We start from the raw sequence: 24,112 nt of genomic DNA on the forward strand, positions 1-24,112 counted from the left end.
TCAAAAGGGGCATAGGAAACTTCGCACCAAGGAGGGCAATAAGGAAGGGGATCTCGGAGGAGTGCCTGGAAAGTTTTAGGCACCAGGAAGAAAGGCAGATCCACTGCACCCTTGATCCCCTGTTGCCCAGGACTCAGGAGGCCCCACCTAACAACATGGGAATCTGGGAGACTCTTGCCCTCCTGAGGCCTGGGGAAACTCCTTGGGATCTGAGGAACTTAGTGGCAGTATCTCTGCCACATCCTCTGAAATGTACTCATTCTCTCTCCCACCCTAGTAACCACTTTAGTTTATTTGCTACACATGTATATCCATAAACAAGATACAGTATGTTTTCTGACATAACAGATTAACACCAGTGATACTGTGTGCACATCATTTTGCAACATTACATTGTATTTTTGAAGTTTGTGTTCGTCTGTGCCACTCCAAGTGTGCCCCCTGGACTGGCGATCTCAGCATCAGATCATCGGGCAACTTGTTAGAAATGCACATCCTCAGACTCTGCCCCAGATGACCTGAGTCAGCGAGTCAAGGGCTGAGGCCTGGCCCTGGGCTTTAACAAACACTCTGGGTGATCTGATGCATTCCAGTGATCATTACCCACATGGGTAGCTCTAATTCTCCACTTATTCTTTTTTTAAGTGTCATATTTCCCAAGGTCTAGCCATCCAGTCCCCTAGTCCCTACTATGAGCTGTTAGACTCTTCCTTTAGTGTTTTACTATTTATTATGAACAGTACAATAATGAACATCTCTGCGCACATGCACAGAAGTTTCTCTAATAACCATCTAGAAATGGAACTGCTAGATTTTAGGATGGACTGCTTTCAGCTTTACCCAGAATCCTCAGCCCTGGGGAGGTCCCTTGCTGTTTGATGTGTGCTTGCCTGGCCGAGGCAGCCGACCTCCCTGGGAATGCCTCTCACCTCCCTGCACCAGGCAGCTCCTCCAGAGAAGCGGAACCAGTAGAACACGTGTACCTAAGAAGTTTATTTCAAGGAGTTGGCTTGTGTGATTGCAGGGACTATCCAGTCTAAATCACAGGGCCGGCTGGGATCTCAGGGTGCTGCTGCTGAAGCAGAATTTTCTCTTCCAAGGAAAAAAATCTCAGTCTTGCTCTTAAGGTTTTTCAGTGGATTAGAAGAGGCCCACCCAGATGATAGAGGACAAACTCTGTTACTTAAGGTACCTGACTATAGATGTTCACCACACCCACAAGACACCCTTCTGGCCAGACTTAGATTAGTGTTGGGCCTGGCAAGCTGAATTGGCTCAGAAACCTAACCCTCTCAGTCCCTCATCCAACCAGGTGCCATCTTTGAGGTCAAGGCCAGTGTTTTACAATGTCGAGAACATATCCAGTCCAGTTATCAACATCTTAAAAATCTAAAGTGGTTGTTGAGTTAGAGCAAAAACCACTTGATCTTCCTCCTCCTAAAGCTACTGCTGTGTGGAGCAGCATTAGCAGATTTCCCGTTAGCCTTTGTGTCCTGGAACGAACTCCCCTGGAGCAGGTTGTATTTTCCTTTGACCAGGCTTCTGGATTCTGCATGCTTCTATCCTATTAAGATTTTTGCGTTCGTCGGAATGCGTGTTCCTCCATCTCTGGAGGTGACGTCCCCAGAATTGCTCTCGTTGCTTCCACTCATTTCCTTGGCTACCGCTCAGTCACCCTAGCTGCCTAGCAGACCAGACTGACCTCTTGCAGCTGGTGTCAAGGGACCTAAGCAAAAGTCAGAATTCTTACTTTGAAAGAGGAAGGGAAGAAGGGATGTTAAGAGGCACCAGCGGTCTCTGTCCCCAGATGTTTGTTTATCCCTCATTTATAGATGAAAGACCTAGGCTCAGCAAGGCATGTTACCTTACCTAGGGTCACACAGCAAGTCTGTGTTGGAGCAATGAATTGAAAGGCCAGGTCTTCCAGATGCCACAGGAGATGCCCCCCGGAGCCTACAGCAAAAATAGAATAATAAACGTTATGTGTAAGACAGAACGTAATGACAGGTAGCTAATGCACCTAGCCCTGTCCTGTCTCTATTGACTTAGTTCATCCTCGTAGCGCCCTACAAGGTAGATAACTCATATTTACCACCAGTTTGCCAGATGAAGAAACTGAGGCACAGAGAAGGTAGGTGACTTGCCAAATTTAGTAAATAAGTGGCAGGGCTGGGACTTGAATTCTGGCTTCTATTTCCAGAACCCACATTCTTTCTGGGGCAGGGGCAGGGCTTCATGCATGCTAGGAGAGTGCTCTACCACTGAGTGATGTCCCCAGACCCTTTTTCTTTATTTTTTAAGTTTTGAGACAGGGTCTTGCTGAGTTGCTGAGGCTGTCCTCAAACTTGCAATCCTCCTGCCTCAGCCTCCAGGGTTGCTAAGGTTACAGGCGTGGGCCCCTGTGCCCTGCCAGAATGGACATCCTTAACCACTGCCTAGCTGCTGCCTCTCCCCACCTGCATGCTGCTGCCCAGCTGCCACAACTGCATTGACAGCAGCGACTGCTCCACACATCAGAACCACGCCCTGCCAACCAGGCACCGCCCGCTCTGACTTGGCCCCTCTGACCCACAGCCTCCTCCTTCAGCCACCCAGCACCCCCTTCTCTGTCTCTGGGGACAACACATTTTTTTGTTGTTCTTGTTTTGTTTTCTTTCCTTCACTCCGTTTCCTGGAAGACTCTCAAAGGCCACATTCTACCACCAAGGGACCCCATGGGCACCTGGGATTCCCTGAACCCCAGCCTCCACGGGTGTGTGGGAGGCCGCGTTCCTTATTTATTGAGCTCGTCCTGCCCAGCTCCACACCCCCCAAGCTGTTGTTCCCCGCTGGGGAAGATGAAAAACGGCCCCAGACAATGGGAGACAAGGCACGCCACATGGCCCCCGCAGTTTAATTTCCTTTAATTCATTTTATATTGAACCAAATGATACTGTTTGTTTTTAATGGCAAACACTCAGCGTGGAGGAGGGGCGGCCAGGCCTCCTCCTGGGGAAATTAGGAACACAGCTGCTATTGCACTCCCCCTCCTGCCCCCCAACCTCCACCCCACTCCTGTCCCCATTGCGGGGCCTCTGGAAATCCATTTCCAGGTTGAAAGATGATAACTTTTACCAGCTCGGATGGTCACTGTCCAGAGAAGGGCCTGGCTCCACCCCAGCTGCCCTCACCTCCAGGAACCTTCCCATGTGGCCCGAGACCCGCCTTCCCTGGGAGTGCCTGAGTACCTGGGAACGGGCGCTGTGGCTCCTTCTGGAGAAGCACCCAGCCCAGGCAGGACCCATCCAGTGCCCTCTCCCAGGAATGGGAGAGCACAGAGCTGGGTACACTGAGAACCAAGCGCCTCCATTCCTTCTGCTCGGGAAGCGCACAGGCCAGGGCCCGAGTCTTGCTTCACCAGAATCCACATTTTAACTCCATCCCCAGGGGACCAGGTGCTCAGGAAAGCTGGGGAAGCAGAGCGCAGAGGCAAGGTTTTGCACTTCTGCTCTGAGGAGTCTGGAATTCTCTTCCTGTGGCCGAGAGGTGCGGTGCTTCTTTGAGGCCTCAGATAATCCAGAATGTTCCAAAGGCCCCTTTTGCTGAAGTAGGTGGGCGTCGTCTGGTGCCGTTCTTGTGGGTAAAGGGAACTTGAAAGAGGAGCTGGCCCCGGGAAAGGCTGCTGCAGGCCTTGGCCCACCTGTGGCTTTGGTGGGGGCCAAGCCAAGATGATGAACACCCAACTTGGACACCCTGGAGACCTGGCCCGTTCCTCAAAGACCAGGATACACCCCCACCCTCATGTTTGCAGCCTCTTAGACCCAGAAAGACCTGCTCCAGCAATGAGGAAGCCGAGGCCCTGCAGTGACTGCTTCCAGGTCACGTGGTACATCCTCTTCTGTACTTGAGATGTTTACTGGATCCTAGCAGAGTGCCAGGCACTGTGCCAGAGGGCACTGCCCAGACCCAGGACTCAGCCCAAAGCACTCACTGGGGGGCACATAGGGAAGCAGTAACCCAGGGCCTTTTGGGAAAACAGAGGGACCCCTATGCCAGACCCCAGCTAGGCCTCTCTAGTGAAGGTGACATCCAAAATGAATGTTGAAGCATCACAGAGGTGATCCAGGCCACGCAAGGCCAGAAAGGGACACCAGGGAGAGGGTCAGCCAGAGCCGTGGCATGGAGGTGGCAGCAGCTTGGCGTGTCGTTTCTCCAGAGAACTCTAGAACATCACATTCCCTCGAGACAAGCCCCATGCGGGCAAAAATGATGTCTGTCGTGTGTCTGCTACACACAGGGACACAGCCGCTGTGCAGTGACCGCAGGGTGAGTGGATGTCAGGAGTTGATGTGAACCTGTGTCCTGGGCAGGACAGGTCTTTGGCTCCCAGGTCCTACATTTCCAGCCACATTGTGGGTGTGTGGTGGCCACCAGCACTCTACCCTGGACACTGCAGGGATTTGTTACCCAGCTTAAGTGCTGCTCCACAGGGCAGCCCCAGGGATGTCCACTCCACCCCCTGTCCTGGGCAGCCTTGGAGTCGTGCCTGGCTGGCGCTCTGTGGTGGCCTCTTGTTGGCTTCTGCTGCTTGGGTGGGCGGGACGGCCCTGCTGCCATGTTTTCCAATGTTCCTCCTCCCCTTGGGGGCAGAGGTCGGGGAGGAAAGGGAGTCAGCATTGAGACTGGTCCCAGGGAGCCTTGAAGCCTATCTAAAAAGATTCCATCCATTATGGATTGAAAAGGGCTCCAGGTCTGGAGTCAGGTAGCTCTGTTTGAGTTCTGCCATTTCCATGAGGATTCCCTCTGGCCAGATACCCCCATCACTCTGTGTCTCACCTCCTGTGTCAGAAGAGAACTAACTAATCCTTGTCTCCCCTCAGGATTTGGGGGAAGATTTTGAGGTGAACTAAAACATATGTTCGGGCAGCAGAGGTAGAGGAGCTCTCGGCCATTCTGGGCACATGTAGACACTCATGTATGTTTCTTCCTCCTGTGCTTTCTGCACGGCCCTCCCAGGCAAAGCCAGGCCTTGCTCCTGCCCCACCCCATGAGCCACCTGCTGAGGCCTGGCCAGCTTCTCATTCTTCTCAGGGTCCAGAAGTACCATGTTTGGAATTTTGAATGAGTCAAAGAAAGAAAAACATGTTTTGCTTACTAAGTGCCCAGCCCCGGGCAGACTTGTCCCCATAATTGCACACCCTTGGGTGCACAGTTCATGGCATCCAGCTCCCTTGCCTCCTCTGAAGACGTGGTTATTGATGCAGGTTGAGGAAATACCTGGGTCCAGAAGTGTTTCTAATTTCAGGGTTTTTTAGATTTTGCAATATCCACAGAGATTTAATCAGTTGAACATCCCTCATCAGAAAAATCCAAAACCCTAAATTCTCCAAAATCTATACAGTTCAAAAAGTTTCAGATTTTAGAGCACTTTGGGTTTCAGATTTTCAGATTAGGGATGCTCAATCTATCAGTGATTTGATATTAGAGATTTCAGTTCCTGCTGAATCTTCACTTAGGGTGTGACCTTGCTCTAACTTCAAGGGGCAGAGAGAGGTGGGGAGAGGGAATGAAAGATCTAGGACCCAGGGAGTTCACCCCTAGGACAGAGACTTGTTCCCTTCTGTGTCCTCACTCTTGGTTTCTTCAAAAAATACATGCTGAATGACGGGGACAGATGCAGAGGTAGGGATGCTAAGGAAAGGAGGAGGTGCTGTCTGTTCTCTTATGGGCTTGACCAGGTCACTGCAATCCCCTGGGGCTTGGAATTATCAAGCATGGAGAGAAGAGTTGTCCTGCTCTGGCTGAGGCAGGGGTAGGTGCCCTGGATCTAGGGCTGTTCCTAACGTAAGAGGAAGAAGGCAACATCCTGAGAGTTTCAGGACTGTGACAGCCTGCAGTCTTCTGCACCTGCCCACCTGCCCTGGCCCTGGCCTCTCCTTCCAGCCTGACCTCCATCGGTCACTCAACACTCATTTAGAGTTTTTCTCAGCCCCTCTCCAACCCGAGATTGTGCTCTTGTTCTGTCGCCCCCAGGCTTTGCTCCCCTTACCAAGAACACCATCTCCCCAACCCCAACCCCGTCTGGTCTCTCTCAGGTCCCTGTTTAGACACCACTTCCACTGGGAAGCCTCGACCTTTCCCTGGCCCCAGGTGGGGCTGGGTGGCTCACCAGTGTGCTCCCGTAGCTCCTGGGCTGCTTCGGTTCTGAATGCATCACAGGGTGTTGTGATGGCTGGTTTCTCTCCCCCACTAGACTTCACACCCACTCAAGAGGAATCCAGTCTCTTGCGTTTCATTTCATCCCTGGCATAGCCCACAGCACCGGGAGTCATGAGAACCTTGCGAAGGCACGTTTTCTGAGGCAGGCAGTGTGGTGGTGTTTGGGAAGGGCTGCTAGGCTCAGTCAAGCAGGTTTCGTCTCAGCTGCTCTGCGAATTAGCCATGGGCCTTGGGTGAACCTCAGTTTTTTCATCTGTGTGATGGGGATACTAACTACACCATTGTCAGGATTCGGCAAGATCATGTCAGTCAGAGCCTTTTGATCACTGCAGCTCAGTAAGTAGCAGCCAGAGTCCATTATTTAGTGAAAATAACAAGGTAAGCAGAGGAAGGAGAACTGGGAGGAAGTTGCCACCCTTCCCATCATTCCCTAGGAGTAGAGGATAGTAATTGTTACTGCTATATTACAGAAGCCAGTCACTCTGCACCTGCTCCATGCTGGCACTGTCCTGGGCTCTTTAATTCATCCATCTAGCTGCTGATTCATTCAACCAGTGTTTTTTCTTGTTGTTTTTTTTTTTTTTTTTTTTTTTTGACTCCCTACTCTGTGCCAGGCTCAGGACTATGACCTGGAATCTAGTAGTGAATGAGCAGATTATTTGCTCTCAAGGGACTTACACATACAAGATACTGAAATAAATAAGCACCATGTCCGGTGGTAAAAAATAAAACAGGAAATGCTGAGGTTGAGGCTCCTTTTTCAATAGTGGTCAAGGAAGGTCATTGGGTTGGTGACATTCATCCACAGTAGTGCCCTTGTCTATGTGGTTCACAGTGCTGGGATCTAGACCACCAGGAACAGAGGCACTCCCTGCCCTCTGTATCCCTCTGTCCTTCCCTGCACCTGTTGCCTAGTGCTTGACGAGGCCGCCAGCCTCTTCTCCTCTGGAGAAGACCTGCCAGTGCTGGGCAGTTGCAGCGCAGAGCATTTGTGCCTACGACTGTAGCTGACATGGGGACATGTAAGCACATCCATCCACCTGGGACTAGGACAGAGGGAAGAGGCTGCCTTTCCACAGCTAACAGGGTCCCAGGCCACTTGGGGCTTAATCATCAACATCTTATAATTGGGCCTCTCCAGGGTCCTGGGAGCAGGGCCCTGTGGCAAGGAGGCTCCTGGAACACAGTTGCTGGGGCACGTGGCCTGGGCCCTTCTGTTCATGGGGCAGAGGCACTCAGATCAAGGGAACTGTGGCCAATGAAACTGGGCCTCACCTGCTGCTGCTGCTGCTGCTGAGCAGAACTCTACTCACAGCCTGGCAACTCCTGGGGAGCCTCACTCCAGCCCCAGGGACAGATGTCAGCTGGTCCCCAGGGTCAAGCACCAGGAGACATCACCGCCACTGGGATGCTTTCTGGCCTCCTCATCGTGGGCATGGGAGCCAGAAGAGCAGAGAAAGAACTTTTGTAGGAAAGTTTTTTTTTTTTTCCACATTTTTTCACAGCTGTAGGCTTTGCTGCTGAGGCTGACGTGCTTGTACATGAGAAGATCCACACTGACATCAGAGAGACATGGATTCGGGTCCCACAAACTTCTCTGAAACTGAGCCTGTTTCCCTCACTTACAAATTGGGTTCATAATTTTCCCCCTGCCTCACCAGGCAATTACAGTCAATTTTTAAAGTGAGCAAGCAAATTTTCACCTTGTGGCTTTTTAAAAATAACAGTTGTAAAAAACAATAACAAACAGCCATGTCCCCAGCGCAACATACGAAGGCCTTGGCAATCCCGAGCACGACTCTTAGGTTCCATCCATCTCCTTCCCTCCCTCTACCCTACAAGAGTTTGGGGGTTGCCGTCCCCTTGTTTCCCTTGTGTCTGCTTTTGTGTAGTTTTTATATCTCCCTCCTTGCTGAGCTGTCAGTCGTGAGTGTAGCAGGCACAGGCAAGGAAAACCTTCTCCCTTCTACACCTGGTTCCCTTCAAGTTCCTCCTCTCAGCCTCTCCTCTCTGCTACCAAGCAGGCACACTGCTAGTTGGGAAACCAGAGCATAAGCTTGTCAAGTGCTGTAGCAGACTTACAATTAATAGGCTCTGAGCAAGCACCAGGGGGACTTTACTGTGAGTCAAGTACCTGTGCCACGGGGCTTGCACTTCCTAGAAAGTATGGAATAGGCCCACACTTTACACTCAAACAAAACAGGGTTTGGATGTCACACTGCCCATCAGTCTGAGCCAACAGTTCTCTGCTTTTGCTCCAAAAATATACTGGATGACAGGCACTGCAGAGACGTGGGGGAAAGATGGTGAGTGAACCAGACCAACTGAAGCCAAAGAGGTCTCTGCTCTCATTTGATTGGGCTGATCACCATGAAACACAAGCACAAATCATGAAATTACAATAAGTGCTAGGAATAAAATAAAATAACTCACAGACAATGCATTTAGGTCAACTGGAAGGACTTTCTCTGTGGAAATAATATTTGAGCTGAAACCAGGACTCCCTCGTCATCTGACTTGGGTGAAAATAAATGTATTTTTCTCATCTGCAAAATGCGGTTGGTAATAGTCCTAGCTTTGCTGTTCTTGTCAGGCCAGGAATGTTCTCAGCACAGCCACTCAGTGCTCTTTCCCCGCTTCCCTGATGTCCCCGGCACTCCTGGCAGTGTGTTGGGGTGAGCAGTTAAATGAGGGGAGATCTGCCAGCAAGTGAATCGAATCGTGAGGCCCTCTAATAGCGTGTCACCCGACCTCCTGTGACTGGGTTTGATGACTGAGCCTGGGGGAAGGAGGGCGGAAGGGAGGATGTTAGTCCCCCGTCACTGGGAAAGGGCCATTGTGGAGTAGGTATAGTGGAGTAGGAAGGTTCTGTAGGGTCAAGTGAAAGTGATCCCGTCCCCTCCCTGAGCCTTCTCTCCATATAATACGGTGTCTCGCGACAGTCACTTTGAACAGAAAGTGCCCTGGGCCAGCACGGCCATCATCACTGCTCCCACCAGGGCCAGGAGGAACGGGGGCAAAGGGGCAGGGGCCTGGGGCACAGCGAGCGAGAAGAACGCCAGCCCTGTGCCACGCGGCCCTGGCCGGGTAACGGAGCAGATCCCTTCGCCCCCTGAGCCTCGCGGTGGGCGCTGTCCGCCGTGGCCAAGAGCCGCGGCTCGGGACCCGGCGCCGGGAGCCGGGCCGCAGTCGGCAGCGCGCACAGCCCAGCGGCCCGGGCGCGGGGCTGTGACCTCATCGGCCGGCGCCGTCCCGCGGGGCCATGAGATCATGAGATGCCGGCGCTCGCCGAGGAGTCGATTTGCTAGGAGCGCGGGGACAGCCGGCCGCCCGCCAGGGTGATCTCATCCGGGCCCGGGGGGAGGAGGCAGGCGGCCCGGCCCGCCTGCGCCGCCCAGAGGGGGATTGATGGCCGCCGCTGCCCGGTGACGTCACCCACAGCGCCCGTTGCCGGGCAACGCGCGCCGCCGGCCCCGCCCCTCGCTGGCCCCGCCCCCCGCCAGGCTCCAGACTCGTTTTTCTTTTTCCTTTCTTCTTTCCCCCCTCGTTTTGCAGTGAAGTATGTGCTGTAAAGCGCTCTGATTACATGTGTATGCAGCCTCCCAGATAAAGGTGTCCACTCCGCTGTCCAATAGTAAATAGAAATTTAAGGCAAGCCACACAGGTCACTTGAAACGTTCCAGGAGACACATTAAGCAAAAAAGTAACAGGTGACATTCATTTTGATTTTTTTTTTTTTAACTAACCCTAATAGGTTCAAAGTAGCTTCACCGTGTAATCTATTTAAAAATGTAACGAGGTATTTTACCTTTGTGTTGCTGCTTTTCTAACACGTTGGAATTCCCTGGGTAGTGGAGATTATCAGTACATCTCAGTTCCGAGTAGCCACACTACGAGTGCTCAATGACCGCATGTGATGAGTGGACACTGTATTGGACTCTGCAGATGTAGAACATTTCCAGCACTCACCAGGCTCTTTGTTCCAGCTTCCCCTCACCGAGGGCACCCATGGTTCTGGATCTTATCCACCCTCTTCAGTTCTCCATCTCTCTCTTTCCAAACCTTGTATCTTTTCTCTCTGGCTCCCTGCATCTTACTGATCTACTAGGGCCTTCACTTCCCTGTTTTTCACAGGGCTTAAAGCCTCGGATGGGAAATCAGACAGGACTTAAATCCTGGCTCTACTGCTGTCTAGCAACTTGAGACCACATACCTCACCTCTTTGAGCCTGTTTGCTCGCCTGTTAACTGGTGCCAATAATAACAGCGTCCATCTCTTCCGGTGCTCTGAGTTTGGGGCCAGGATGCAGCCATTAAGTTCTACAGAGAAACTCTCAATGCCAGACTGTGAGCCAGCCAAGCCCTCTTGTTCTGTTCATTTCTCTCTTCTTCCTGGAGGGCTGTCATTGGTCTAGCCTCTGCCTCTCTATTCTTCCCTCCCCTGCCTCTGTGTTTGAGCTTCTCATCTGAGAAATGGAAATTGATCCTAACTCCCACAAGAGCCATCTGATTGCAAATGGCCCATGGTATGTGCTTAATAGTTGCCTTCTTGCCATTCCCCTACACCCTGCACCCTGCATCCTGTACCCTGTACCCTGCACCCTTCCTTCTCTCCTGGTCTGCATTCCTGGGTGCCATTGTGTGGAGGCCTGTGACGCGTGTCATTTCTCTATGCTTTTCTTCTGCCACAGCCCGTTTCCCCTTCTGTTTCTCGCTCCCTTCCTGCGCTCCTCCCTAGCAACCTTTCTCATCAACAGTTCTTTCCATCAACACCTTCCCCCACACACACCCCGTGCCACTCTTGGTCACACTGCTCAGAAGTGGTTCTGAGTTCCCAGTCCCCGCCCCAGCCTTCTCCGAATGGAGAAGACCTGCCGGTGCCCGCTGGCCCCTGCTGGTGGGATCAGCCTCTCGGAGGTCGCGCTGGGGCTGTTTTGTCCAGAGGGACGCTTTCAGCGATGCCCCCGCGCCCCCCAAGCGCAGCCCCACAATTCCAACAGGCCCGCAGGCCGCCTTCCCAGGAAAGCATTCCCGGAAAGCAAGCCTTTGTTTTGAGCCCCTCGCGCCAGCCCAGCCCAGCCCAGCCCAGCCCAGCCCAACCCAGCCCGCCGACTTCGGGGCAGGAAGCGTGGCGGGTCCCCAGCGGGAGCTAAAGGAGCCGTCCAAGGGAAGGACAGCAACGAGGGAAAGACCCAGGGACACTTCCGAGGGACCCCTCTGGCCCGGGAGGCTGGAAGCCTTGTTTTCCCCACATTCAAGGCAGGTCGGCCACGGCCGCGCGCCAGCCGGGTCCAGCGGAGCTGTCCATCCTCCTTTGCCGGACACCCCTGACCTCGGGGACCCGCCCCATCCTTCCTGGTAGGCCTGGTGGGACTGTCAGTCACCGGTCCCGCCCACTGCATGGGGTATGTGACCAGGACCGGCCAATCAGAGAACCTCATGACCAAATTTGGCTCAGAGTTGGGTTCCAAAGCAGAGGCGTGACTCCAAGGGCCATCCAAGCTTGCCGTTCAGTTTGACAAATGGGCCCAAGGAAAACACAGAAAATTCCCTCTTTCTAAGGGGCTGCCATTTTCATGACAGATACAGGTGCATCCTGCCCTTTTAGCTGTGTCAGCTGGAGCAGGTTACCTAACCACTCTGGGCTTCCATCTTCTCATCTGTAAACTGGGAGTATCAATAGCACCTACTTGATCATGTGTGCCCACCAGTGATCATGATTGCCCGCCAGTCATCGTTGGTGCCCGACACATCAGAGTTCAGTCATCTTCATCGTCATCACCTACAGAGAGCTGGGTCCTGGGAGAAAGAGAAGGAGTGACGGATCCATATCACCAGACATGTGTACATTGTGTCATCTCCTGGGTACCTGAAACCAGATCCATCCCTGCCTCCCCAGTTTTTGACCTAATGCATTTCCTTCTTTGAAGGAAGCTAACTTCAAGTTAGCGTTCTGTCACAACCAAAATCGACCCGAGTAGTTGTGTTAAGAGTGTATGGAAGCCCACAGTGTCAGAGCTGAGTCCACACCACATCATCCAGAACAGAAGAACACTGAGACCCAGGGAGGAGAGAACAATTTGCCCAGGGTCACAGAGCCGCTGAGAATGCACCCCTCACTCTCTGACTCCAAACGGTACTTTTAACACTGTTTTTACATTATCAGCAATAACATAGAAAAATCAATTCTTTCCCATTCTGCCTTCTTGGGCCTCTGCCATTCCCTTTAAGCAGGCTTAATTCAGTTCATCTGAAGGATATTTTATACTTGCCAGACTGCTAGTGGTGCTACAGCCAGCGCTCACTGAGCCCTTACCACGTGCCAGGTGCTGAACTCAACGTTTCACAGGCATGAGCTCATTTATCCTCCCATGACCCCCAGGGGCCGGGGCCACCATCAGCCCCATATAACCAATGAGGAAAAGGAGGCATACACGGATGAAGTAACTCGCCCCAGGGAACTCAGTGAGAGGCAGAATCCAGCTTCAAACCCAAGCCATCTGATTCCAAAGTTCACGCCCCTCTCCCTGCTTGGAAAGGCAGAGTGGAGACTCGCACCCACACCCAATACCACAGTCCTTCCTTCCTGCTACACTTCACATCCTTCCCAAGGTATTGTTTACCTAGGTTTGTGTCCTTAACAAGGGACTTAACTTCTCTGTGTCTTATGCCCTTCAGTAAAATGGAGATAACAGAGTGATCACTCCGATCTTATAAGTCCTTGTGAGGATTAAATGAGTTGATACACAGTGCTTGTATTAACACCTGCTGGGGGACCAGCCCTCCATGGTATTAGCTCCAGCTTACAGATGTAGGCACAGAGCCACACCAGTGCATTCAGCATATGTGCAGTGAGCACCCTTTTTGATGCCAAGCCCTCTTCCAGATTCTGCTGACAGAAATGGCACTGCCAAAGGACACTGAGCCCCCACACATTTTGGGATATAACAGTGAAACACAGACACTGTTCAGGGACGGATGCAATAGGAAATGAGACCAGCATGCAGAGTGGGGGGGTGTCTGACAGATGTGGGAAATGTGCTCTACAGCCTGCACCTTATTTATTTTGGACCTGTTTTGTCTCATCTCTAAAATAAGGTGGTGACAACAGAATACTCACGCGCCTGGATCACCACGAGGCTCAGCTCCAGCCGTGTCATGCATGGTGCCCTCCCTGTGAACTCACGTTTAGATCTGCTCCCTTATTTAATCCTATGATCACCCTGGTGAGTGGGATCCAGGTTGCAAGGGCTCATGAGAGCTCATGGTTAAATTTTCAGGAAATCTGCGTGCAGTTGTTAAACTCTTAGCACCTTAAAATTGGCCTTGTGGGAGTATTCACACCACAGATCAGCAAACACACAGATCAGGGCCTTTCCCCCTCCCCAGAGAGCTGGGTAGCCAGCACACCATGGTAGACATGTGTGTGTGCATGTATATATATGTATTTAACCCCATGGATAGATGGAGAAACTGAGGTTCAGAGAAGTTCAATTATTGTCCCAAATCAACCAGTTTAGCAGGTGGCAGATCTGAGCTTGGAATCCCACATCCTGGGCCACTAACCACTGTGCAGTCCTGTGTACCAAAAAGATTCGTCAACAGGCAAAACTTTATAAATATTCATTACTGAACCTGATACAGAGAGGGACAAAAGGCTCAAGGCTTTCATTACTCTCCGTGAATTCCTCCCTGTGAAAGCAGCTAACAAGGATCTGATTAGGTCTCTTCTCTCTTCCTCTCCACCCCCATAATTTTTCTCATCATTTTTCCCATCTAGGTGCATTATTCTCAGAGCCCCCTCCTCTGTTCCTGTCTCTGTCTCCCGGCATCCCACTCTCCCTCATTACCACTGCCTTCTGTGCCAGCCTCTGTTGTTTCCGAGTTTCCCATTTCACTTCTGTCCCGCCCCCAGCCTGGCAGCGAGGAAGTCAAAATAGAATCCGCCTTTCCCACTCAACTGTTGCTGCCCCCCTGTTGGAATCCGAGCCCAGAACCTCTGCGCCCCAGCCAGGCTTGCAACAATTCCCACTGTTCCTCCCGCACACACGGGTGACAGGCAGGCCAGACGGCTCACGCTCGGATTGCTTCCCTTGTTCTCTGACACCCCAGAGAAACCACACGTTCCGTCTGATGGTCGTCAGAAATAACACGCTTAAGAAACCTGGAATTATAAAACTGCTTAATTATGGAGAGATGGTTTCACTGGGATATGCCCAGTTTTCCCTGGTGGTTTGATCTCTCTCTCTCTCAAAGTGGCCCACCCCATCCCACCAGCAGCTAATTGCTACTTTTAACATGGTGTCACATAGGCACTCACTCCCTTAATTTTATTTTCTGTGACATTGGTGCTTGCTTATAAAGTGGCATTCTCTCTTTGATGTTCCAAACTCTCCTTTGCCAGTGTTTCAGCTTTCCTTCACTGTCGGCAAACTATAGGAAGCTGGCATAAGTAATGGGGGTGGAATCTTTAGCTTTGGAGGACCCTGGTTATTAAATGAGCACCTATTATGGGAATAGATGCTGTGGATATATCCAGAGCCCAAAATCCTTTCCTGTTCTGAGGAGAGGGGAGGAAGGGAGCTTCATTGGTTGGGAAGGAGAGAGGGGAGGAAAGGAAGAAAAAAAGGATAAATGTATGGACAGATGGGTTATTGGGAGGATGAGTGGTTGGGTGGATGGATGAATGGATGGATGGATGGATGGATGGATGGACGGACGTTGGAACTGCTGTGCCACTGTCCGTGTAAATGGATGGATGGATGGATGGGTGGTTGGTTGGATGAATGGATAGGTGGATGGACAAATGAGTGGATGGATGGATGGTTAGATAAATGGATGGATGGATGGATGGATGGATGGATAAATGGATGAACAGACAGATGATTAGGTGGATGCAAGTATACAATGAAAAAGAGGAGGGAGGAAAAGAAGAGAAAAGAAAGAATTCCCCAGAGGTGCACTGAATTCAGGGTGGAGTGGCCAACAGGTTAATGTTGGAAGTTAGATGAGACTGGGTTGCCGGTCCAGGATCAGATGGAACAATCAGGAGGTGAGAGATCTTAGAAAAGAGCAATTTGGGAGACATGGAGAATGCCTAGGGCAGCTGAAGTTGGGAATTCAGGAAAAGAAAGATCAAAACAGGAAAACAAAGTTCAAGGTGAGAACTTGGGACCAACTCTCAGGCTGTGGAAGGGTCAGGCCGACATCGCCATCGTTGGAGCTGCTGTGCCACTGTCCGTGTAAAACAAACATGGCGGCCACCCACACCTGTTCTCCCATCTCCGCCTCCCACAACATCCCTTCAGGAATGTTTCTAGGGGAAAGGGGCTGGTGGGAGTCAGGAGGTGGGAAAGAAAGGCGCTTTGGGAAACTCTGACTTTCCAACAGAGAAGCAACCGGTTGTAAAGATAAAGACGAGTGGATCCCTTTCTTGGTCCTTGGCATGTGTGATACCTCTTCCAGGGGTCCCCTCCTGAGTGGCCTGTGCCCAGCCATCAAGATGGATCTAAAGAGGTAGATATAAAGCAACATGTTTTTATAATCTTTCCTCCTTTAATTTAAACAAATGGAAAAAAGCAGAAAAACAGAAAGATGAGTATTTTTTTATGTTCACCATTTTTCCACTTGGAACTATAAAATAAGCATTTCCCCAGGTCAATAGATAACAGTTATCAGGATGGCTTCTTTTCTTTTCTTTTTGGTACTGGGAATTGAACTCAGGGACACTCAACCACTGAGCCCCATCCCCAGCCCTATTTGACATTTTATTTAGAGACAGGGTCTCACTGAGTTGCTTAGGGCCTCACTAAGTTGCTGAGGCAGCTTTGAACTTGAGATCCTCCTGCCTCAGCCTCCTGAGCCACTGGGATGATGGGCGTGCCACCACCACACCCAGCAGGATGGTTTCTTTTTTTAACTTGTAATTTGAAATAACTTTAGATTTAGAAAAGTTCTAAAAGCTGTGCTGAGTCCAAGTGTCCTTCGTCCAGCTTTCTCGAGTGTTAACGTCCGACGTGACCATAGAACAGTTAACCAAGCCAGAAAATTGGCACCAGTCCTGTTACTGTTCACCAACCTACACAACCTATCGAGATGCTGTCAGTTGCCTCGCGAACGCCTTTTTTCCTAGTCCAGGATTGAGTCCAAGATCCCATGTGCATTTCTTAGTCTCCTATCTGACCATTTTTTGGTCTTTCCTTTGTCTTTGATCAGAGATGAGTGTGGAGACGGTCGTGCAGTTCCTCTGTGGACTGTGCCTCATTTGAACTTGTCCCTTGTTCTCTGATGATTAGATGGAGGTTACATATTTTGGATGTGAGTCCCACAGAAGTGCACCTTGTCTTGCCTGCGCATCCTATCAGAGACTTCAGGACGTCACTAGGACTGTTACCGGGGATATTAACCTTGACTCCTTGGTTAATGTGGTGTGCGGTGAGAGTGGTATGTGTTTGCTTTCTTTACTATAAAGCTGCTATTTTTCAGGATAATTTTTTTAATGACTGTCTGGTTTTCCATTATAGCTCTCTAATATAATCAGACCGACCGTCTTTTTAAGCATTTTTGTTTGTGACTTTTTTGCCGTTGTTACAAAGAATGCTGTGGCAACCATTCCCCAGGGTACGTCTTTCCGTGTTTCCTTAATTATTTTATCCATATAATTGCTGGAGCAAAAAATGACTCACATTTTGGGGGCTGGGGCTGTAGCTCAGTGGCAGAGCATTTGGCTAGCACGTGTGTGGCTCTGGGTTTGATCCTTAGCACCACATAAAAATAAACAAAATAAAGGCATGCTATCCATCTACAAGTACAAAAAAAGTTGTTGTTTTTATAAGTTACTTATACCAGGCACAGTGGCACATACCTGTCATCCCAGTGGCTCAAGAGGCTGAGACAGGAGGATTCACAAGTTCAAAGCCAGGTTCAGCAAAAAGCAAGGTGCTAAGCAACTCAGTGAGACCCTGTCTCTAAATAAAATGTAAAATAGAGCTGGGGATGTGGCTCAGTGGTTGAGGGCCCCTGAGTTCAAACCCTAGTACCTCCCCCCCAAAAAAGTTACTTACATTTTTAAGACTGTGGATGCCTGGGGTAGGGTTACATGCTTATTTTTATGTTTTTTTTTTTTTTTTGTTGTTGTTGTTGTTGTTATCAACTGTATTAAAGTATAACTTAAATATATACAACAAGATGCATAGATTTCAGGCATATGTTTCTGTGAGTTGTAGCAAATGCACACACCGGCATCACCACCATTCCAATCAACACATAGGATATTTCTACTTTCCAAAATTCCTTGGTGCCTGCTGGGCATCCTCCCAACCCTCCCTCCAGGAAGCCATAGGTCTGACTTCTCTCACCCCAGGTGAGTGTTACCTCTTCTTGGACTTTATACAAACCAGAATTACAATATAGTCATTAATAGCTGTCTTCTTTAATTCAGCATAACGTCTATGAGATCCATCCACAGTGTGGCAGATATCAGCCATTTGTTGATTGTTACTGCCGAGCAGGACCCTATTGTATAAACATCGCCAGAATTTGTTTATCTGTCCTTCTGCTGATGGTCGTTTGGGCTGTTTCCAGTTTGGGGATTTTTACGGACAGAGCTGCTGAGAACATTTGTGTACATTGGGGCTTAGTTTCCATTCCCCTTGGGCAGCTGATACCTCAGGGTAGAATCGAAGGGCCAGCAGGACAGGTGTACATTCACCTTCATTAGACACAACAGGGCGGGGTTCTTTTCACCTCCACTTTCTAGCACAGGCCACAGAAAGCCCCAGGGACTTATCAGTGAGCAAAGGGAAGAAAGGGGCTAGAACTGGAGGCCAGTCCCCGTGCCAGGTGCTTGTCCATTCATCTGCTTCGATCCTTGGAGAAATTCCATAAGGTGGGCCATGGGATTCCCGTCCTGTAGGTGAGGACGCAGGCTCAGGAGCGTGCGGGAGGATGAGAGTCACACCCAGCCTGGTGGAGGCCCCACGCCATCCATCCTGCCTCCTCAGCTGGCAGTGACAGGGACATGCATCTCCTTGTCCCCAGCCTCCTCCTGGACTCACCTGCTCCCTTGGGACAGTCACCTGCAATGCCTCTCCTCCACCAGCCCTCTAGGGTGGTCTGCAGGGGGCGGTAAGGGAGTGACCATCTCCCCACATCAAGTGCTCAGCCCTCCAAGCCTCAGCAAGAACCCAAGAGTGACCCCACTCCAGCCCTCAACCAGAAAAGCCTAGGGTTTCTCCCTCCCTGAAACCTGATCCTCGGTGCTCTGATCTTCTGGTGGGTGTTGGGCGAGGGCATCGGGCAGGGGCCAAGTCTCCCTGGCCATATCGGGCCCCATTAGAGCTGGCCTGAGTGCTTTCCAAAGCTGATTAATGGCCTGCCTGTGACCTGGAATGTCATTACTGCTGGGCCAGTTCCCCCCCCCCCAGCTTGGTCCTCTGGGTCTTTATTGCTAATAATAATTGATGCTCTTTGTGTGGCTGCAGGGAAAGTTCTATCTGGTTATCGAGGAGCTGAGCCAGCTGTTCCGATCGCTGGTCCCCATCCAGCTGTGGTACAAATACATCATGGGGGACGACTCCTCCAACAGCTACTTCCTGGGAGGGGTCCTGATCGTTCTCTACAGTGTCTGCAAGGTGAGGTGGCCCCAGGGCTGCATTCCCTAGCCAGACCCGGGGGGCCTGTTGGTGAGCCTGGAATGACAGAGTCATTTCTTTCATTTTTAAATTAAGGTAAAATTCACAACATCAAATTACCCTCTGAGGATCCCAGTGTGCGACTGTGGCATCCAGCAGATTCACGGTGGCGAGCCAGCCATGGTTCTACCTAGTTCTCTAAGATATTTTCTTCACCCCAAAAAGATATCCTGTACCTTTTAAACAGCCATCCCTCCCACAGGCCCTCACACCCCCGGATCTGTGTCTCTGAATCTCTCTATTCTGGATGCTTCGTATGCATGGAATCTTTCCATGCACTACCACCTTTCCTGTTTGGCTTCCCTCACTAAGCTTACCACGTCTGAGGTACACCCACAGGAGAGCACATGTCACTCCCTATAATGGCTGAGTCCAGCCTAATTTCTTGCCTGGGAAGCTCACCATATGCTGCCTTTTCACACAGTCATCTTCACAACCACCAGCCTGCATACTCTTTGGACTCCCATATTATAGGTGAGGAAACTGAGGCTTTAGGGAGATGCAGTTTCTTGCCCACAGTCACTCAGAGCAAGCATCAAATCCAGGCAGGCTGTTTCCGAAGCCCAGAGCACTTCACCTCCTTGTCACCGAATTTCCTTTAACTCCTTATCTCAAAAACATTATCCCTTTCATCTTGCATGCCCTAACTCCTCAAATCAGAACACAGTACTTTTCATTATTAGTACAAATCAGGATTTTCCCCCTCCCCTAAAAACAAATACATTCTCTTGTTCTTGTGAAGCATTCTCTTTTTACGGCTTTAGCAGATCCTGGGAGAATGCATGCCTTCTATTTCCTTCTTCCCAGGGGACTAGCCACCCAACTGCGCAGTGTCAGTCAAGGGGGTCTATTCTGCTTGCTTGCTCGTGGATTGACTGGTAGTGGCTGAGTGGAGTGCCAGATGGGAAAAGATCATCCATCAGGCTTTGCCTGGGTTCAAAAGAAGTGTGCTGTGATTGATTAGTGATGTCTGCCCTGGACTTGGGAGGGGAAGAAAGCTGTATGTGTGCCATTTATTTTCTGTGGTGGCTTAGGTAGCAGGGGAGACAGTGGGTCTCAGGAAGCAAGACAAAGGCCAAGCAAGTCTTGGACACTTTTCAGCTGTCATTCTTCTCTCCTTTTTAGTCATTTGATATCTGCGGCCGCGTGGGTGGAGTTAGGAAAGCCCTGAAGCTTCTCTGCACCTCCCAGGTGAGTTGGTCTCAGGTGGTCCTGACTAAGGTCATGGGAACTAGGAGCTGAAAACGAAAGCAGCCCCTTCTTACCCCCCAGCTCTCACAGTGCTCCTGAGGGCCTCACTCCCACAAGGGACCATAACTGTTTTTCTTTCTCTCTTTCCTAAACAGAATTATGGGGTCCGAGCCACGGGGCAGCAGTGCACAGAAGCCGGTGACATATGTGCCATCTGCCAGGCTGAGTTCCGAGAACCTCTGATCCTCCTGTGCCAGGTGAGAGGGGTTCAGGTTGGGCCTAGGGGACTGGGGCTAGGGCACAGCAAGGTCCTGTCCCTGGAAAAACTGCCCCATGACCAAATCTCAGGGCTCTGGCTTGGGTCTTTGGGAGCAACCTTGTCAAGACCTGTGGCTTGTACCCTAACTGCCCAAGGCCAGTCAGATCCAGGTTTGAATCTCAGCTTTTCCTGTTTAGCTGACTGGCCTTGGGCAGGTGACTTCACCTCTCTGAGCCTCGTTAGTAAAATGTAGAAATGCCAAATTCAGTGTGGTGTCATGTAAGAACAGTCCGAGTGTGAATCCTAGCACTATTCCCGTCTCCATCTGCCTCTCCCCCAGCCATGTATGAAATGAGCATAATGTTAATTATAATACCTCCTTCAGGGAGCTGGCATCTAGTACACTGGTACAGTGCTTATCTAGCATGTGCAAGGTCCTGGGTTCAATTCCCAGCTTCAAAAAAATAATATTATACTACTAATAATGACTACTCCATCATGCTTTTATGATTCAATGAGATTATCTATGGAAAGGACTAAGTTTTGATCTTTTAACCATAGAAGTTGGTAACATTATACTTCTGATTGTTGGTAATTATCAGCGTTTGTTTTCACTATTAGTTGAGCATCACCAAACCATGGTGGTAAATCTGGTTAGCCCCTTTCAACTCTCAAGATGTGTCCGTCCTCCCTTCCCTGACATCAGGAGCCAGGTATCAATTCAGCCAAAGTGTATTGGGTCAAAGTGTCCTATCAGAAGGAGAGGCGAAGGGCATGCAGATTCTGTCCCCTTCTCTGGAAGCTCATGGTCTCCCTGGGGAGAGAGACACATACATAAATAACTATGAAACAAGGCAGGCGGTGATAAGTGCTGTGTAAGAGAGATTCATGCAGCGTCCCAGGGGACCCGGGCAGAGCGATGAGTTCCAGGCTGGGGGGCTTTTCAGAGGAGTCATGAAGCCTGGAGACCAGACGGACTGGGAAAGCAGATGGCCCGCCATCTTTCCCTCAAGGTGGGACAGGAGACGGGGTCTTCTTTTAGCACCAGCGAAAATGTTTTTGTTGTTTGCTGTTTGGGGATTGTAAAGGAATTTGTTTTTAATTTAACTTTTGATTTTGTTTCCGTGTAACTCAATAATGTGTTCGCATGAATCGAAATTCAAAAAAGAAGACCTAAAGAGACGTGACAGCTAAATGCAATCTGGGACCTGGTTTGGATCCCAGATCAGAGAGAGGACATTGGAAAAGCTAGCTTTATAAAATCTGAATCGAGCTGGGGATTTAGTTGATAGTAATGTGCCAGTGTGGATTTCTTAGCTTTGACGAATGTACCACATCGATGCAAGAGATAATGTTTGGACAAACTAGGTGAGGGGGATACAGACATTTTCTATTCTGTCTTTGCAACTTTTTTGTAAGCCTAAATTTATCCAAAAATTAAGAGTTTATTTAAAAAAAAATTTTTGCAATATATACAAAGGATGGTAATAGGCCCCCTCCCCTGCCCCCCCATCTCTCTAATCCTCTGTCAACCTACACAAGCAACTACTGTTACCGAATTCTACTACTACTGTTACTGTTACCAACACAGTATAAGTGTTAGATATATACATATTCACACACACACACACACACACACACACACATATGCATACCCAAACTCAGATACACACATGAATGTATCTTTTAAAAAAAAAAAAATATGTTAAAGTGTTTTCTACCCACTTGTCTTTTTACCTTGCAATTCTGTCTTAGGATCTCTCCTTACTCCGTGTTATAACTATATAACATGCCATTTTATGAATAAACCTAAATTTATTTAACCATTATTTTATCGATAGGCATTTAGTAGCTTTTATCTTCTATTATTGCAGATATGGCTAGCTCAAAGATTCTGAAATGGGGAGATCAGTTCTAGCTACCTCACCGCATCAGGGTGACTCAATGAGTTAATTCAAGTGAAATATCTAAAACCGTGCCTGGCACATGGTCATGGTTGAATGCATACAGTTCTTAGGGACACACATTCCGTTTTACAAGTGCATGAGCTCTTGGTAGGATAAATTCCTCGCGGTGGAATTCCCAGGTCGCAGGTACACAGTTTTGACAGGTATTGCTCAATTGCCCTCCATAAAGAGAGTATCCGCTTACACCTCCAGTGCAAAGTGTGACATGGCCTCTTGTTCCCTCCCGCCTCAAAATACAGCATTATCAAGCCTCTTGTGAGCTTTGCCAATCTGACAGGTGACAAACTCTATCTCAGCGATGATTTAATTTGCATCTCCCTAATTACGAGCGTGGTTGAGCATCTTTTCATATGCTTCGGCACCATCTGTACTTTCTTCTCAGTCGCCGGGTTTATTTGAACATGATGTCAAGGTGAAAGTCTTTCTTCTTTTCTGGCAATCTCTCTAAGCATCAATCTGTTTGTCTCCTTCTCATTCCTCTCCTGGTACCACCACACTCTTCCCACAGCTGGATTAGAAAATTCTTGGAGGGGTTCAGACAAGACCCCATTGTCCCAGACTAGGAGTGACAGCTATACCTAGTGGTGGTTGAAGACCACAAACATCATCAGGCCGAACACACCTCTCAGTGTCACCCTGTCACTAGGAGCTGAGCCTGGAAGGGCAGAGATGACGTGCATGGGTCAGAGGGATTTGCTGACCTGTAAATGCACTGGATGTACAAACAAAGGAATGAATGACACTGCTTGAGTGTCACTTCATCCATAAAGTGTTCCTGACTCTGCTTTCCCAGATGAGTCACATTCTCAGCTATATGTCTGGTACATTTCCTTCATAGCACTTTTTTCCAGTGGCGAGCTAGATAATCCAGTGGATGACTGGTTGTGTAAGGTCTGTCTCTCTGTTGCCAAACTTCAAGCAGCTTGCAAGTGGAAACCATGGCTGTCTTGCTTAGCAACAGAGCCACAGTATGGATCAGTAAATATTGGATGGATGGATGGATGGATGGACGGACGGATTATGGGATGAGATGGATAGGCAGGTAGATGGATGGATTGGTTGGACAGACAGATGGAATTGGATGGATGGGTGGACACACAGCTGTATAGGACGGTGACCAGGTGAACAAGTGGATGGATGAGTGCACAGGTAAGTGGGTAGAGGTATAAGTGGGTAGGTAGCTCCATGTATGGATAAAAACATGAACAGATGGGTAAATAGATAAGTATCCGATGTGTAAATGGGTGGATGAGAGGGTCAAAGGCAGCTGGATAGAGGTATAAGAGGGTGGGTGACTGCCTGTATGGATAGACAGATGGACAGATGGGTGATTGGATAAGTGATCAGATGTGTAGATGGGTGGACGGGTGGATGGATGGAGGGGCAAATAAATGAGTGGGTGGATGAAAAACCCCCTTAGCTACAGTAGCACCCTGTCTGTCCTTCAGAGAGTCATTAGTGAAACTCAGTGTGTCACTTCCTCAGCCGCCACCCCATCCCCTGAGCTAGGGCCCGGGAAATAGGTTGCCCACTGAACTAGTCAGGCAGACACCAACTCATCCAGAGGTTGGACCTCTGCTCAGACGTGTTTTAGTTTGATTCTACGGTGTTTATGGCATATAGCCTCTCACCAGGCTACCAGGGAGCAGGGGCTAGGCATTTTGAACACAAAGTCAGAAACTTGGTTTGTTTAAAGGACTCCTTTGGCAAAGAGAAGAGTGAGCTGAGCATGCGTTTGAGAAGAAACTGCTTTCCAACTCTTGGTCACTTTTGACTTTTTTGAGTGTTGTATGTTATAAACATTCA

General features: G+C 49.7%; 1 protein-coding gene across 1 annotated transcript in view; it reads left to right on the plus strand.

Annotated features, from left to right (window-relative positions):
- The window catches only part of Rnft2 (ring finger protein, transmembrane 2), a 60,238-nt gene that overhangs the window by 31,605 nt on the left and 4,521 nt on the right, over positions 1 to 24,112 (plus strand). The window contains exons 7-9 of the mRNA XM_076866929.1: positions 18,680 to 18,829; positions 20,015 to 20,080; positions 20,236 to 20,337. Coding sequence (XP_076723044.1) covers positions 18,680 to 18,829; positions 20,015 to 20,080; positions 20,236 to 20,337 — 318 coding nt within the window. The remainder of the gene's footprint in view (positions 1 to 18,679; positions 18,830 to 20,014; positions 20,081 to 20,235; positions 20,338 to 24,112) is intronic.

The sequence above is a fragment of the Callospermophilus lateralis genome, chromosome 1 (genome assembly GCF_048772815.1).
Source record: "Callospermophilus lateralis isolate mCalLat2 chromosome 1, mCalLat2.hap1, whole genome shotgun sequence".
Lineage (NCBI taxonomy): Eukaryota > Metazoa > Chordata > Mammalia > Rodentia > Sciuridae > Callospermophilus > Callospermophilus lateralis.